We start from the raw sequence: 16397 nt of genomic DNA, 5'->3' as shown, positions 1-16397 counted from the left end.
GCTTCACTTAACAAAGCAATTAGGATCCCCTCTGGGTTAAAGGCTTATTAAAACCAGTGTTGTTGTACAGATTGGAATCAGCACATTGCTTGATTGAAGTGAGACTCCCACAATCAGGCATTTGTTCATTAATAGGCAGTATAAGCCTGCACTAAAGATTAGCCAGAATTTTGCTGCAGGACTGCGTGTTGAAGCATTTCTATTATAGAAGTTGGATTGTAACTATATTCACTTCACGGCCCTGTTCACAATGAGTTAATGGGGCTTTGCTCACCATACACATAATGGATATCTCCTAGCATATATGTGGATTGTAAACCCCGCCATATAACACTATACCATGTGTCATCCATAGGCCCACATGTATACCACACACTCAGATACTTAGAATAGAAACTCTGTGCTGACATTGCTGAATTTACTGTCACTCTATTTGAATATTAGCATCATTTTTTATACAATGGAACAATAACAGAAAATGTTACAAAAGTGCATACAGCCTTTTTATGAGGACCTATTACATCAACGACCCTATCTTTTTTATAAAAACAATCATTATCCTCCAGAAAATGAAATTATTTTCTAAATATAACCTATCAAAAAAGTAAATGTAAAAATAGAAGATTAGGACACTAAAGGGAGTTGGTTCATGCCATGCCCAATAATACTTCTTCATCCCCACTACCCATGGCCTACGGTATTAGAACTAGCAAAACATAGGTGAGCTTGACATAATGCTGTTGCCTCATAGTCCTGTGAGAGGTCACGTGTAGCGCAAATCGATATGCTGAAGAGGCACATAAGTATAGATGGGCTGTTATGTTAACTGGTGGCCTAGGAGCAGCATGAGACGTACTCTGGAGAAGGTGGTACCTGTACTGACCGCAGACCCTGAACTTAGCACCGCAACTAGAAGTAGCCGTGGGATGTACCTAACACTCCCTAGACACCTCGACACAGCCTAAGGACTAACTTCCCCTAAAGATAGAAACAGGAAAACTATCTTGCCTCAGAGAAAATCCCCAAAGGATAGACAGCCCCCCACAAATATTGACTGTGAGAGGAGAGGGAAATGACATACGCAGACTGAAATCAGGATTTAGCAAAGGAGGCCATTCTAGCTAAAAAGAAAGAATAGGACAGAGTACTATGCGGTCAGTATTAAAACACTAGAAAATATCCACCACAGAAAATACAAAATCTCCACATCTGACTAAAGACATGGAGGGTATATCTGCATCTCCAGAGATACAGCTTCGCTGAAAAAATCCTTACACAGACCAAGCTGGACAAGACAAAACATGAAAATGCACTGAACTATAAGGCCCACAGCATGTGGACAGCAAAAACAAAGCCAGAACTTATCTTTGTTGAAATGAACAGCAAAACAGGAGAGACCAGGTAGGGATGTGAATCCTCCAAAAAACAATGGACAACTGGCACTGACTAAAGAATCAAGCAAGACTAAATAGCCCAGTCCAAATTGCAACAAGTGGACACACCTGATAAATGCTGCGATCCAAAGACAGCAGCACTACCACTCATAACCACCGGAGGGAGCCCAAGAGCAGAATTCACAACAATGGGCATACCGTGCATTGGGCACTTTATATACCCTATATGCTACTCCCATTACTACTAAAATTTGTATACCTGATATCTAACTGAGTATTTCAGAGCGATGAAAATGTATTTCAATCTACCTTCTGTCTAAAAGAAAAGTACACAGCCTCATATCCTCAAACCTCAAACCATACTAACTATATTAATATTACTTGCACTCCCTCATCTCTCTCTTTCAATTGTGCCCTTTGGAATCCACGGTGTTGTGAATTCTGTGGCAGAGCTCCCTCCTGTGGTCACAAGTGGTACTTCGGCTGATACTCTCTATGAGCTTCCGTTGGTGGAGGAAAGTGGTACTGCGGCTTCTAAGTTTCCTTCCTCAGGTGATGTGGTGAAGTCGTTAGGTGCTGCTCTATTTAACTCTACCTAGTTCTTTGATCCTGGCCTCCAGTCAATGTTCTAGTATTGGACTAGCTTCCTCCTGGATCGTTCCTGTGGCCTGCTGCTCTGCATAGCTAAGTTGCTCTTGTGTTATTTTTGTTTCCGGTTTTTTCTGTCCAGCTTGTTTATTTGGTTTTTCTTGCTTGCTGGAAGCTCTGGGACGCAGAGGGTGTACCTCAGTGCCGTTAGTCGGTACGGAGGGTCTTTTTGCCCCCTTTGCGTGGTTGTTTGTAGGGTTTTGTGTTGACCGCAAAGTTACCTTTCCTATCCTCGCTCTGTTCAGAAAGTCGGGCCTCACTTTGCTAAATCTATTTCATCTCTACGTTTGTCTTTTCATCTTAACTCACAGTCATTATATGTGGGGGGCTGCCTTTTCCTTTGGGGTATTTCTCTGAGGCAAGGTAGGCTTATTTTCTATCTTCAGGCTAGCTAGTTTCTCAGTCTGTGCCGAGTTGCATAGGGAGCGTTAGGCGCAATCCACGGCTGCCTCTAGTGTGGTTGGAGAGGATTAGGGATTGCGGTCAGCAGAGTTCCCACGTCTCAGAGCTCGTTCTATGTTTTTGGGTTATTGTCAGGTCACTGTATGTGCTCTGACTTCTATGTCCATTGTGGTACTGAATTACCAAATCATAACACCACGGTCTATATGTATCAAGCTTCCTTTCCTGCACAACTACTTTGTGAACAACTCTCTGAATCTGTTTACCCTCACTGAAACCTGGATCCAGGACTCTGACACTGTCTCTCCTGCTGCCGTTTCCCATGGTGGCTTACAATTCTCCCATTCCCCAAGACCCACAAACAGACCTGGTTGTGGAGTCGGCATTCTCTTGTCCCCACAATGCACGTTCCAGGTTATACCCCCAGTTCCATCACTCTCATTCCCTTCTTTTGAGGTCCACACCATCAGGCTCTCTCGTCCCCTCTCCCAAAGAGTAGCGGTCATATACCGGCCCCCAGGCTCACCCACCCACTTCCTGTACCACTTCTCAGTCTGGCTGCCGCACTTCATGTCCTCAGAACTACCAACCCTTATCCTGGGAGACTTCAACATCCCCATTAACAGCCCCACTTCCACATCTGCATCCCAGCTTCTATCACTAACCACTTCTCTAGGCCTCTCACAGCTCTCAACCTCTGAAACACACAAAGACAGTAACACCCGGACCTGGTCTTTCTCCGGCTCTGTTCAATCTCCTACCTAGATAACTCACCGCTTCCCCTCTCTGACCACAACATTCTATCCTTCACACTCACAATTCCTCGCCCACCCCAGCACTCTCCTACCTTACACACACTCAGAAATCTACATGCCATTAACCCTCATACACTTTCAGACTCCCTACACTCTTCATTGTCCCCAATCTCTTCTCTTTCCTGTCTGGATCTGGCTGTATATCACTACAACGACACTCTTAGAAGCACCCTTGACCAAGTAGCTCCCCTCACCCTCAGAACCTCCAAACACAGAGTGAAACAGGCCTGGCTCATGTCGCAAACCCGATTTCTCCAGCGATGCTCTAGGAGTGCTGAACGCTTATGGAGGAAAACATGCACACCAGAAGACTTCATACATTTCAAATTTAAGTTAAGAACCTATAACTCTGCCCTTCACCTCGCCAAACAGTCATACTACACCACCCTGATCTCCTCACTATCCAACAACCCCAAGAAACGTTTTAACACCTTTCACTCCCTCCTCAGGCCAAAAGCACAAGACCCTATCACAGACATTTGTGCTGATGACCTGGCTTCCCACTTTATAGAGAAAATAGACAATATCCATCAGGAAATCCGCTCCCAGACACCAATTGCAATGACTCCCATCCCTCCCTGCATCTCCCCTGGCTCACTCTCCACATTCAATCCCATCACAGAAGAAGAAGTCTCCAAGCTCCTCTCCTCTTCTCGCCCGACTACATGCACCACCGACCCCATTTCCTCACACCTCCTCCAGTCTCTCTCTCCAGTCATCACAACTCACCTAACTACAATTTTTAATCTCTCCCTCTCCTCTGGCATTTCCCCCTCCTCCTTCAAACACTCTATCATCACTCCAGTACTAAAAAAAACCACTGTTGACCACCCTCTCCTACTCGCTTGGCTCCAGTCACTAGGCATTAAGGACACTGCTCTCTCCTGGTTCTCCTCCTACCTTTCTGACCACTCCTTCAGTGTTCTGTTCTCTGGCTCCATTTCATCTCCTCTTCCTCTCACTGTCGGGGTACCTCAGGGCTCAGTCCTTGGCCCCCTTCTCATCTCCCTCTACACAGCTCCAATTGGACAGACCATCAGCAGATTTGGCTTTCAGTACCATCTTTATGCTGATGACACACAACTATACACGTCATCCCCTGACCTTACCCCCGCTGTACTGCAGAAGGCCACTGACTGTCTGTCGTCTCCAACATCATGTCCGCTCTCTATCTGAAACTCAACCTCTCCAAAACTGAACTTCTTCTGCTCCCGTCTTCTACTAACCTCCGTAAATCTGACATTTCCCTCTCCGTGGGTGGCACCATAATAACACCCTAGCCGCAGGCTGTCTGGGTGTTATGTTTGACTCCGATCTCTCCTTCACCTGCCATATACAATCTCTTGCCTGCTCATGCCGCTTACACCTAAAGAACATCTCTAGAATCCGCCCTTTTCTCACCATGGAAACAACAAAAACCCTCACTGTCGCCCTAATCCACTCTCACCTGGACTACTGCAATTCTCTATTAATTGGCCTCCCCCTTACTCAACTTTCCCCTTTCCAGTGCATCCTTAATGCGGCAGCCAGGGTTGTCCATCTGGCTAATCGTTACTCAGATGCATCCGCTCTTTGCCAGTCATTACACTGGCTGCCCATTCATTACAGGATACAATTCAAAGTACTTGTTCTCACCCACAAAGCTCTCCACAGTGCGGCACCCCCTTACATCTCCTCCCTCATTTCTGTCTATCGGCCTAGCCGACCGCTGCGCTCTGCAAATGACTTTCGACTAACCTCTGCACTAATCTGTACCTCCCACTCCAGACTCCAAGACTTCTCCCATGCTGCGCCAATCCTCTGGAATGCTCTACCCCAAGATATTAGGACCATCCACAACTTGCATAGTTTTAGGCGCTCCCTCAAAACACATTTGTTCAAAGCAGCCTACCACATTAACTAATCAAAGTAATTTTATGTTTGTGTGTGTAGCCCATTCACTATCTCCATCTACCCCCCCCCCCCCGCCCCCTGAAGATGGCTGGACCATCATTGTAAATGCATCATTGTAAATACACTCCTGTACTTTGTATCTCCCCCACCGTATGGTAGATTATAAGCTCTCACGAGCAGGATCGTTATATTTTGCTTTATTATTGTATTGCTAACGTTGTTACCTATGACTGTTGTGTTTGAAACTGTTAAACTGTAAAGCGCTGTGGAATATGTTGGCGCTATATAAATAAAGATTATTATTATTATTATTATTATATCCTTCTTCCTTTCTTATATGCAGCTTAATGTGCTATTTCTACCACTAACTGCGATGTCTCATCACATAACTGATGCTACTTTTGAGTATTTCCTCCTCACTTCTGGGATGCTATATCACAGATCATGTGCTGTGGTTTGTGTTTTATTGCTTAATATGTAAGTCAGCTCTCTGATCAATGTATAAATAACAAAAGACTGACTTTCACTGCCAAACAGAAAACTGATGTGTACAGGTGCAAACTAAGAGTAGCCATCTCTATACATAACAACGTTGTACTCTGTAGTGCTACAGCATATAAACATGAAATATATGAAATTTGAATTGCATTACTGCTCTAGATAATAAGAAAAAATGTAGATGCTTAGCACATAATTTGGCCAATTCATGTATGCCCAGCAGCCAATGACAATCGATCTACTGTTGCTGGAAACCTATCTAAAGTGAATTCTCTCCTCTTAACAAACAAATACAGTTGCACTCTGTAGTGCTAAAGCATGTAATCATGAAATATATGAGATTTATATGAAATATATGAAATTTGCATTGCATTACTGCTCTAGATAATAAGAAAAAATGGAGATGCTTAGCACATATCTTGGCCAATTCATTCATGCCCAGCAGCCAATGACAAGACAATCTCCTGTGAATCCTCTCCTATTAGCAAACAAGTAAAGTTGCACTCTGTAGTGCTACAGCATGTAAACATTAAATATATAAAATACGAAAAAATGGCTACTCTTAGTTTGCACCTGTGCACATCAGTTTTCCGCTTGGAAGTGACAATCAGTCTGTTGTTATTTGTACATTGGCTCTGACCATGCACAGCAGGATTCAACCTACTCATAAATGCAGGCTTCAGCCTAGGAGAGGATTGCATTAGAGGTTCCTAGCAACAGGAGATCGCCTTCTCGTTGGCTGCTGGGCATGCATGTATTGGCCAAATTATGTGTTAAGCATCTCCATGTTTTTTTTATTATGTAGAGCAGTAATGCAATTCAAATTACAAATATTTCATGTTTACATGCTATAGTACTACAGAGTGCTACTTTATTTATTTGATAGCTCTCTGACAAAGGCTTATTATAGTCCATTTGTGGGTTTGATGTTCTTCCTCCTCCTAACACTGCATTGCCTGCACTTTTGTAGCTGTCAAGGAGCTTGTAGTGGGAGCTGGAGAAATAGAGAGATGTCAATAACAGATTGTGTTGAAGCTGTAAAGAGGTAGTTAGGCAGAACAGAACAAGATAGAAAGGGACATGGTACATTAAGCTCACACTAAACCCAGAGAAAACCTAAAGGTACCTTCACACATAACGATTTCGTTAACGATATCATTGCTTTTTGTGACATAGCAACGATATCGTTAACGAAATCATTATGCGTGACAGCGACCAACAATCAGGCCCCTGCTGGGAGATCGTTGGTCGCTGGGAATGATCAGGACCTTTTTTTTGGTTGCTGATCACCCGCAGTCATCGCTGGATCGGCGTGTGTGACGCCAATCCAGCGATGTGTTCACTGGTAACCAGGGTAAATATCGGGTTACTGAGCGCAGGGCCGCGCTTAGTAACCCGATGTTTACCCTGGTTACCATTGTAAAAGTTAAAAAAAAAAAAAACAGTACATACTTACATTCCGGTGTCTGTCCCCCGGCATCAGCTTCCCGCACTGACTGTGTCAGCGCCGGCCGGCCGTAAAGCAGAGCACAGCGGTGACGTCACCGCTGTGCTCTGCTTTACGGCCGGCCGGCGCTGACACAGTGCAGGGAAGCTGACGCCGGGGGACAGACACCAGAATGTGAGTATGTACAATGGTAACCAGGGTAAACATTGGGTTACTAAGCGCGGCCCTGCACTTAGTAACCTGATGTTTACCCTGGTTACCCGGGGACTTCGGCATCGTTGGTCGCTGGAGAGCTGTCTGTGTGACAGCTCTCCAGCGACCACACGACGACCTAAACAGCGACACTGCAGCGATCGGCATCGTTGTCTATATCGCTGCAGCGTCGCTAAATGTGACGGTACCTTACGTCAGGGTCCAGACTTGCATAATAAGCAGCAAGACACAAGCCATGCCCCTTGATTTCTTATGTAGCATAACAGTAGGGTGGGGAAGCACTCAAGAGCAGTAATAGCCCTGTGACATGAGGTCACCTTGAGAAGTACTAACATCACATGAGATTACACTTAAGAACAGGAAGATATGACCCTTTATACTTTTAGAAAGAAGGTGGATTGAGATACATTTTTATTTTCCCAGACTGCCTCTTTAAAGACTGGAAAACATAGCTTATTTGATGAACATGAAATAACACTAAATTAAGTTTTATGATTTTATTAATAAGTGCTTAACAAATAATAGTGATATCCCACAAATAAATCATCTTTATTACTGTACAGAATACATAAAACTGGTGAAAATGTAATAATTACTGCAGACAAATTCATTGAGTTTAATATAATGTTTTTAAATTTCACTAATAAAACCTGGAGCATATTTTCATGGAACAATTATAAAAAATATTAGAAAACAATACTGCGAAAATGTAATAGGCCAATGTGTAGTGATTAAAAGTTTATTACGTTATTATCTAACACTTTTCGTTTTTACTCGTTTCTCTTTCTGACTTTTTTCTCTTGTCCTCTTCCCCTGTTGTTATATAATATATGAATAGCCATCTTCATTGTAAATGATAGTTATTTTGTAGACCAGGCATTATATTTAAGGATTGAGAAACCAAGTTTTCATTTATTTTATTAGACCTCTTCAGATTTATTGACAATACTTACAGTTCAGTCATGTAAAATATATATATATTTTAATATTCCAATAGAGCCCATTTTGGTCACAGTTTGTGCAGTGTATATCTAATATATGTTGGAATTCTTTTTACTTGTGAATTATATAAACAATGGAAATAGTGTATAATATAATCTTCTGCAATGGAAATGTGTCTATTGTAATTTGCAGTTCTGAAGAATTATGGAACTAGTATGCATTAAATTATGTTGGCTCAGTTTGCTAAGGGAATATGCAGGACTAGTATGAGGCATTAGAAATATTACTCTCAATTAAAACATAGAGCTATATTTGTTAATAACTATTACATTTCAAATCAAAGCCACTGGAAAATACACTATGTAAAGGCCAAACATTTATGGAGGAGCCTAATTCATTAATTGGCATGCACGACGTAATGGATTAAGCACAACTAACTCCAGTGTATTCGTTCCTTGAGTGTCAGTTTACAGTCGAAGACTTGTAACGGCATTGCTTTCACGAATAGGAATAAGAGCCAGAGTGCTTCCAAATTACACTCACTTGCAGTACTCCATAGCAGTTATTGCAGGGTGCTTTTATACCAGTTGCAGCCTGATTGCCCCCATAAAAGTGCTCATGTAAAATACAGAGAAGTTCCCTTTCAGTGATAGCTCCAGTACCTCTTTAAGAATGAAATGCACATGCATTTGTATTAGATACAGCCATTGTACTTCCATAACAGGTACTTTCAAAATGTTTGCATATCACTATTTAAATAAAACAAAATCTGCTTACATAGCAAGGCTCAGTTCTAGGACCCCTACTCTTATCCATCTACACCTTCGGCCTGGGACAGCTCATAGAATCCCACGGACTGCAGAATCATCTCTACGCTGATGACATGCAGATCTACCTATCCGGATCTGACCTCACCTCCTTACTCACCAAAATCCCACACTGTCTGCTATCTCGGTCTTCTTTTCTGCTCGCTTTTTTTGAACATAGACAAAACAGAATTCATCATCTTTCCCCCATCTCTACCCCTCCACCAGACCTATCCATCTATGTCTATGGCTGCTCACTTTACCCAGTCCCGCATGCTCAGTGCCTCATGGTGATCTTTGACTCTGCCCTCTCTTTCTTCTTTCAATGTTCTTTTTATTGAAAAGTTTATGTTTATACAATCAACTTCAATGAAATGACAATAACATAGTTCAATTTTAGAAAATAGTGACTAATACAAGAGTTCAGTTTGATTCAATTTTCTTGAGTGCTATTTATCAGATTCATATCGTCATTTATTATCAAATAAAGTAACCTCTACTCTTGATATATATTTAGGAAGATAGGCCAATAAAGGAGGTAGAACAGCATGTATGTTGGGGGGAAAAAGGGATGAGTTGGAGAATGATTGGAAGGGGTAGAAGAGTTGGGGAGTCAGGGGGGTGGGGGGTTAGTGGCACCCTGGGTTGATAGGTTATCAGTTTAAGGCGTTATTTCTGAAAGAAATGTTTGTTGTGTTCTGTAGTGGGTCCAAGGTTTCCAGATGCGGTTAAAGTTATCTAAATTGTGATTGACTCTTGCAGCTAATTCTTCAATGTGATATAATTGTTCGATTTTAACATGTAGTTGGCTGGCCGTGAGTATTGTCTTGGAATTCCAGTGTAACGGGATCAAGGATTTCCCTGCTGCTATAATAAATTGAGCTAATTTGTTGGCTACCCTGTCATTTGTCCAGATTGGAATGTGAAGAAATACATTTTTGGGTTTTAATGTAATGCGTTTATTTAATAGCTTATATATCATAGAATTAACCTCTTTCCAGAGGGGGGAGAATGTCGTCTGCCCTCTCTTTCAAGCCACATACAGTTAGGGCCAGAAATATTTGGACAGTGACACAAGTTTTGTTATTTTAGCTGTTTACAAAAACATGTTCAGAAATACAATTATATATATAATATGGGCTGAAAGTGCACACTCCCAGCTGCAATATGATAGTTTCCACATCCAAATCGGAGAAAGGGTTTAGGAATCATAGCTCTGTAATGCATAGCGTCCTCTTTTTCAAGGGACCAAAAGTAATTGGACAATGGACTCTAAGGGCTGCAATTAACTCTGAAGGCGTCTCCCTCGTTAACCTGTAATCAATGAAGTAGTTAAAAGGTCAGGGGTGGATTCCAGGTGTGTGGTTTTGCATTTGGAAGCTGTTGCTGTGAGCAGACAACATGCGGTCAAAGGAACTCTCAATTGAGGTGAAGCAGAAGATCCTGAGGCTAAAAAAAAAAAAAAACCATCAGAGAGATAGCAGTCATGCTTGGAGTAGCAAAATCAACAGTTGGGTACATTCTGAGAAAAAAGGAATTGACTGGTGAGCTTGGGAACTCAAAAAGGCCTGGGCGTCCACGGATGACAACAGTGGTGGATGATCGCCGCATACTTAATTTGGTGAAGAAGAACCCGTTCACAACATCAACTGAAGTCCAGAACACTCTCAGTGAAGTAGGTGTATCTGTCTCTAAGTCAACAGTAAAGAGAAGACTCCATGACAGTAAATACAAAGGGTTCACATCTAGATGCAAACCATTCATCAATACCAAAAATAGACAGGCCAGAGTTAAATTTGCAGAAAAACACCTCAAGAAGCCAGCTCAGTTCTGGAAAAGTATTCTATGGACAGATGAGACAAAGATCAACCTGTACCAGAATGATGGGAAGAAAAAAGTTTGAAGAAAGGGAACGGCACATGATCCAAGGCACACCACATCCTCTGTAAAACATGGTGGAGGCAACGTGATGGCATGGACATGCATGGCTTTCAATGGCACTGGGTCACTTGTGTTTATTGATGACATAAGAGCAGACAAGAGTAGCCGGATGAATTCTGAAGTGTACCGGGATATACTTTCAGCACAGATTCAGCCAAATGCTGCAAAGTTGATTGGACGGCGCTTCATAGTACAGATGGACAATGACCCCAAGCATACATCCAAAGCTACCCAGGAGTTCATGAGTGCCAAAAAGTGGAACATTCTGCAATGGCCAAGTCAATCTCCAGATCTAAACCCAATTGAGCATGCATTTCACTTGCTCAAATCCAGACTTAAGACGGAAAGACCCACAAACAAGCAAGACCTGAAGGCTGCGGCTGTAAAGGCCTGGCAAAGCATTAAGAAGGAGGAAACCCAGCGTTTGGTGATGTCCATGGGTTCCAGACTTAAGGCAGTGATTGCCTCCAAAGGATTTGCAACAAAATATTGAAAATAAAAATATTTTGTTTGGGTTATGTTTATTTGTCCAATTACTTTTGACCTCCTAAAATGTGGAGTGTTTGTAAAGAAATGTGTACAATTCCTACATTTTCTATCAGATATTTTTGTTCAACCCTTCAAATTAAACGTTACAATCTGCACTTGAATTCTGTTGTAGAGGTTTCATTTCAAATCCAATGTGGTGGCATGCAGAGCCCAACTCGCGAAAATTGTGTCACTGTCCAAATATTTCTGGCCCTAACTGTATCCAAGCCCTTGCCTCCTCCTGCCATCTCAAACTCAAAAATGTTTCCTGGATCTGTGCATTACTTGACCACGAAACCACAAAAACACTAGTGCACACCCTTATCATCTCTCACCTTCAGTACTGCAACTTCCTACTCTCTGGCCTCCCCTCCAGCACGCTGGCACCACTCCAATCCATCCTACACTCTGCTGCCTTACTAATCTACCTGTCTCCCTGCTATTCCCCAGCCTCTCCCCTATGCCAAGCCCTTCACTGACTTCCTATCGTCCAGAGACTCCAATTCAAATTCAAAACTCTTACTATAACATACAAAGCCATCCACAACCTGTTTCCTCCATACATCTGTGACATGGTCTCCCGGTACTTACCTACACGCAACCTTCGATCCTCTCAAGATTTCCTTCTCTGCTCCTCTCTTATGTCTTCTTCCCACAACCGCATCCAAGACTTCCCCCATGCTTCCCCCATACTCTGAAACTCTCTACCCCAACACATCAGACTCTTGCCTATCATAGAAACCTTCAAAAAGAACCTGAAGACTCACCTCTTCCGACAAGCCTACAGCCTGCAGTGATCTTCAACCTACTGGACTGCCACACAACCAGCTCTACCCTCTCCTAGTGTATCCTCACCCATCCCCTGCAGACTGTGAGCCCTCGAGGGCAGGGTCCTCTTTTCTTTCTGTACCTCTTAGTGCCTTGTTTTTTGTATTTGTCTATATTTGCCCCTTTTTCACATGAAAAGCACCATAAATGGCGCTATAAAAAAATGTATAATAATAATAATAGCAGGTACAGACAGAGGCTTCTACAGAAAGGTCCTATAATACAGCCAGTAATGGAGCTAAATAAGTGTCAGCTAAGATGTTACTATAGTGCAGTGATTGACAGTGTCCCATAACCATGTCAGCCAAGATGTTACTATAGTACAGCCAGTGACAGTGCTCCATAAGTTACAGCCAAGATGTTGCTATAGTACAGCCAGTGACAGTGCTCCATAACAGCAGCAGCCAATATGTTACTATAGTACAGCCAGCGACAGTGCTCCATAACAGTGACAGCCAAGATGTTACTATAGTACAGCCAGCGACAGTGCTCCATAACAGTGACAGCCAAGATGTTACTGTAGTACAGCCAGTGACAGTGCTCCATAACAGTGACAGCCAAGGTGTTACTATAGTACAGCCAGCGACAGTGCTCCATAACAGTGACAGCCAAGATGTTACTGTAGTACAGCCAGTGACAGTGCTCCATAACAGTGACAGCCAAGATGTTACTATAGTGCAGCTAGTGACAGTGCTCCATAACAGTGACAGCCAAGATGTTACTATAGTACAGCCAGCGACAGTGCTCCATAACAGTTACAGCCAAGATGTTACTATAGTACAGCCAGCGACAGTGCTCCATAACAGTGACAGCCAAGATGTTACAATAGTACAGCCAGTGACAGTGCTCCATAACAGTGACAGCCAAGATGTTACTATAGTACAGCCAGCGACAGTGCTCCATAACAGTGACAGCCAAGATGTTACTATAGTGCAGCTAGTGACAGTGCTCCATAACAGTGACAGCCAAGATGTTACTATAGTACAGCCAGCGACAGTGCTCCATAACAGTGACAGCCAAGATGTTACTATAGTACAGCCAGCGACAGTGCTCCATAACAGTGACAGCCAAGATGTTACTATAGTGCAGCTAGTGACAGTGCTCCATAACAGTGACAGCCAAGATGTTACTATAGTGCAGCTAGTGACAGTGCTCCCTAACAGCGGCGGCCAGGATTTTACTATAGTACAGCCAGTGACAGGGCTTCATAGCAGTGTCAGCCAAGATGTTTCTATAGCACAGCCAGGGACCGTGCTCCATGAAAGTGACAGCCAAGATGTTACTATAGTACAGCCAGTGACCTTGCTCCATAACAGTGAAAGCCAAGATGTTACTATAGTACAACCAGTGACAGTGCTCCATAACAGTGTCAGCCATTCAGTGTACAAAGTAACTGTGAAAGCCATATACTTCTTTAACGGTTCCTGCGTGTTCACATTATAACTGGATCAAAATGCCTCATACCTGATAATATATAGCTCCTCATAATAGGTCATGATTATGAGACTGATGGGTCACATGCCAAAAGAACCATATGTAGGTTCAATGGCACCCAGGAGTGATGTGTTGGATAGCTTCACTATGGGAAATGTAAAAGTATTATCATTATTCATTAATTAAGTTTGTTTATTTAATGCTATACATTTTCATTGCTGTCCACTTGAGGCTCACAATCTAAATTCTCCATTAAGTATGTGTTTGGAACGTGGGAGGAAACCAGATTACCCAGTGGAAACCACACAAACACGAGGATAACAACTCATTTGAAATACGTATTGTGTTTCATGGGATTTGATTTATCATGAACAAAAATCTTATGTATGAGTAACATTCAATTCTTCATATTATTTTATTTGCTTTTGCAGACATCATCTACGCAATGGACATATGAGATCAATGGACTTCCTCCAAAAACCAGTCCACCTACAAATGTCTCACCTAAAATATGTTCCAAAGGGATCAGAAAACCATTGACTTATCAAAAACGTAACTTTCTAAAAGAGAACCTTAAACTTACAACAACAGCAGTGTCATCTCCAGTTAAGGGAGGATCTTTACTTTTTAAAACAAAATAAACTCCTTGTAAATTAAATTACTTTTATATTATGTAAAATATATCTCACAGCCCATGTATTTGCATTAAAGCGATTATAATTGTTACTGTGTTTTTATTTTTTGCTTCACCTATTACGTTAAAGGCTATATATTCCTTTGAATTTTGTCTTTTACTTCTCTATTTGGTTAATAAAAGCAAAATTACGAAACTATCACTTTTGCTGCTGTAGTGTCTATACAAAGTCTTTATACAGCTGGCTGTTTTGCTGCTTCTGACATCAATCAGACAACGTATTTTTTCTGTCATCTTAAGTCTAAAGTCATATTACCTCTTTGTTTTACCCCTTCCTCTATCTCAGTGTCAAAGATATCAGCATAGAGTTGTAGGAGGCTGCACATCTTATCATAAACCATATTATGCTATGTTCAAATCACATTATGCAGACCATGTAGGGGTAACTATATAAACAGTCTTGGACTTCCCTTAATATTTAAGAGTTGGCAGCCCCAAACTGAGGACTTTTCTAAAAAAAAAATATTGATAAAAGTGTGTAAATTACTCCTTAATGTTTCCAAAAAGAATCTGACTTCCAGGTTGTAGGATCCCAGCATGCAGAGCGAAATCCCACAACCCTCCAATTACTTGTTTTTACTGGACTACTTCTTTAATCTCCTAATACCACAGGGTTTTATACATTATCCCCTTAAACCCCTAAAAGACATAGATATTTTGGTCCTTAATGAAAAATTAATTGTGTTTGTTTAGAAGAACAGGCACTAGTGATGAGCGAGTTTACTCAGTGTTTGGGTTTTCCTAGCATGCTCGGGTGGTCTCCGCGTATTTTGGGCATGCTCATAGATTACATTTGTGTCACCGCAGCTGCGTGATTTTCAGCTGCCAGACAGCCTGAATACATGTGGGATTCCCTAACAAACAGGCAACCCCCACATGTATTCAGGCTGTCTAGCAGCTGCGACGACTCAAACATAGTCTCCAAGCATGCCCAAAATACTCAGAGACCAACCGAACATGCTCGGAAAACCCAATTACTGAGTACACTCGCTCATCACTATTAGGCACCAAATATATCCTGATAACTGTTTTAGTGATGAGCGAATGTACTTGCTACTCAAGATTTCTGAGCATGCTCGGGTGGTCTCTGAGTATCTTGGGCGTGCTTGGAGATTATGTTTGAGTCATCACAGCTGCATGATTTGCGGGTGCTAGACAGCCTGAATACATGTGGGGGTTGTCTGTTTGTTAATTGGGTTATAATAATTGGCCAGAAAGAAGAAAAAATGAATGGCACTAAGATAAATGTAATGAGTTACTTACTGGTATGGAGGGATACACTCTGAATCATTGGCACATTGAGGGAGTGGAGTCACTTGGTGGAGGGTGCTTGCCAGAAATAAAACATGTAGGTAAATCCAAAGGAAGAAGAAAGCAGCAACACTTCCATTATGTGACGAAGAAACCTTAGTCCTTTATTTCCAATATAAATTCATGGACAAGGTAATCAGAGCGGGGACAGTGCAAGTAAAAGGCCGATGGCCGTTTTACGTTATGCACGCTTCCACGGGTCCAGCTATGTCAGGTAGCATGTCATTTCCTTTTTAAAAGCAGTCACGTGACAGCATTTGCATATCATTAAAACATACCATATAGAAAACTAAAACGTTCATATAGAACTCATCATTAACAAATGACATAACAAAACAAACATATAACTAATTTCAAACCAAAAACACTCAGTTTGAAAAAATGTTGCAGTAATCCGCAAGTGCTAGTAAAAGATGTAAAAAACAGGGTATTTGGTTGATACGTTTTTTGCAAAAAATGTATACTTAGCTGCTCTACCAATCTTCACGGTATACCCTTATCAGAGCAGTCCTAACTAATGTATGCAATCCCTATCTGATGTATTTAAAAACCTGATCATCTGTATATAACCTGTGTGACCAGGGTTCAGAGAGGAAAAATCCA

General features: G+C 42.0%; 1 protein-coding gene across 1 annotated transcript in view; it reads left to right on the top strand.

Moving 5' to 3' along the window:
• Positions 1 to 14580, top strand: part of CFAP47 (cilia and flagella associated protein 47) — an 874184-nt gene extending 859604 nt beyond the window's left edge. Inside the window, exon 65 of the mRNA XM_069757658.1 lies at positions 14221 to 14580. Within this exon, the coding sequence (XP_069613759.1) occupies positions 14221 to 14430 (210 nt within the window). The 3' untranslated portion in view covers positions 14431 to 14580. The remainder of the gene's footprint in view (positions 1 to 14220) is intronic.
• The last annotated feature ends 1817 nt before the right edge of the window (positions 14581 to 16397 follow it).

Source organism: Ranitomeya imitator, chromosome 3 (assembly GCF_032444005.1).
Source record: "Ranitomeya imitator isolate aRanImi1 chromosome 3, aRanImi1.pri, whole genome shotgun sequence".
Classification (NCBI taxonomy): Eukaryota; Metazoa; Chordata; class Amphibia; order Anura; family Dendrobatidae; genus Ranitomeya; species Ranitomeya imitator.
This window is presented reverse-complemented; position numbering and strand designations above follow the sequence as displayed.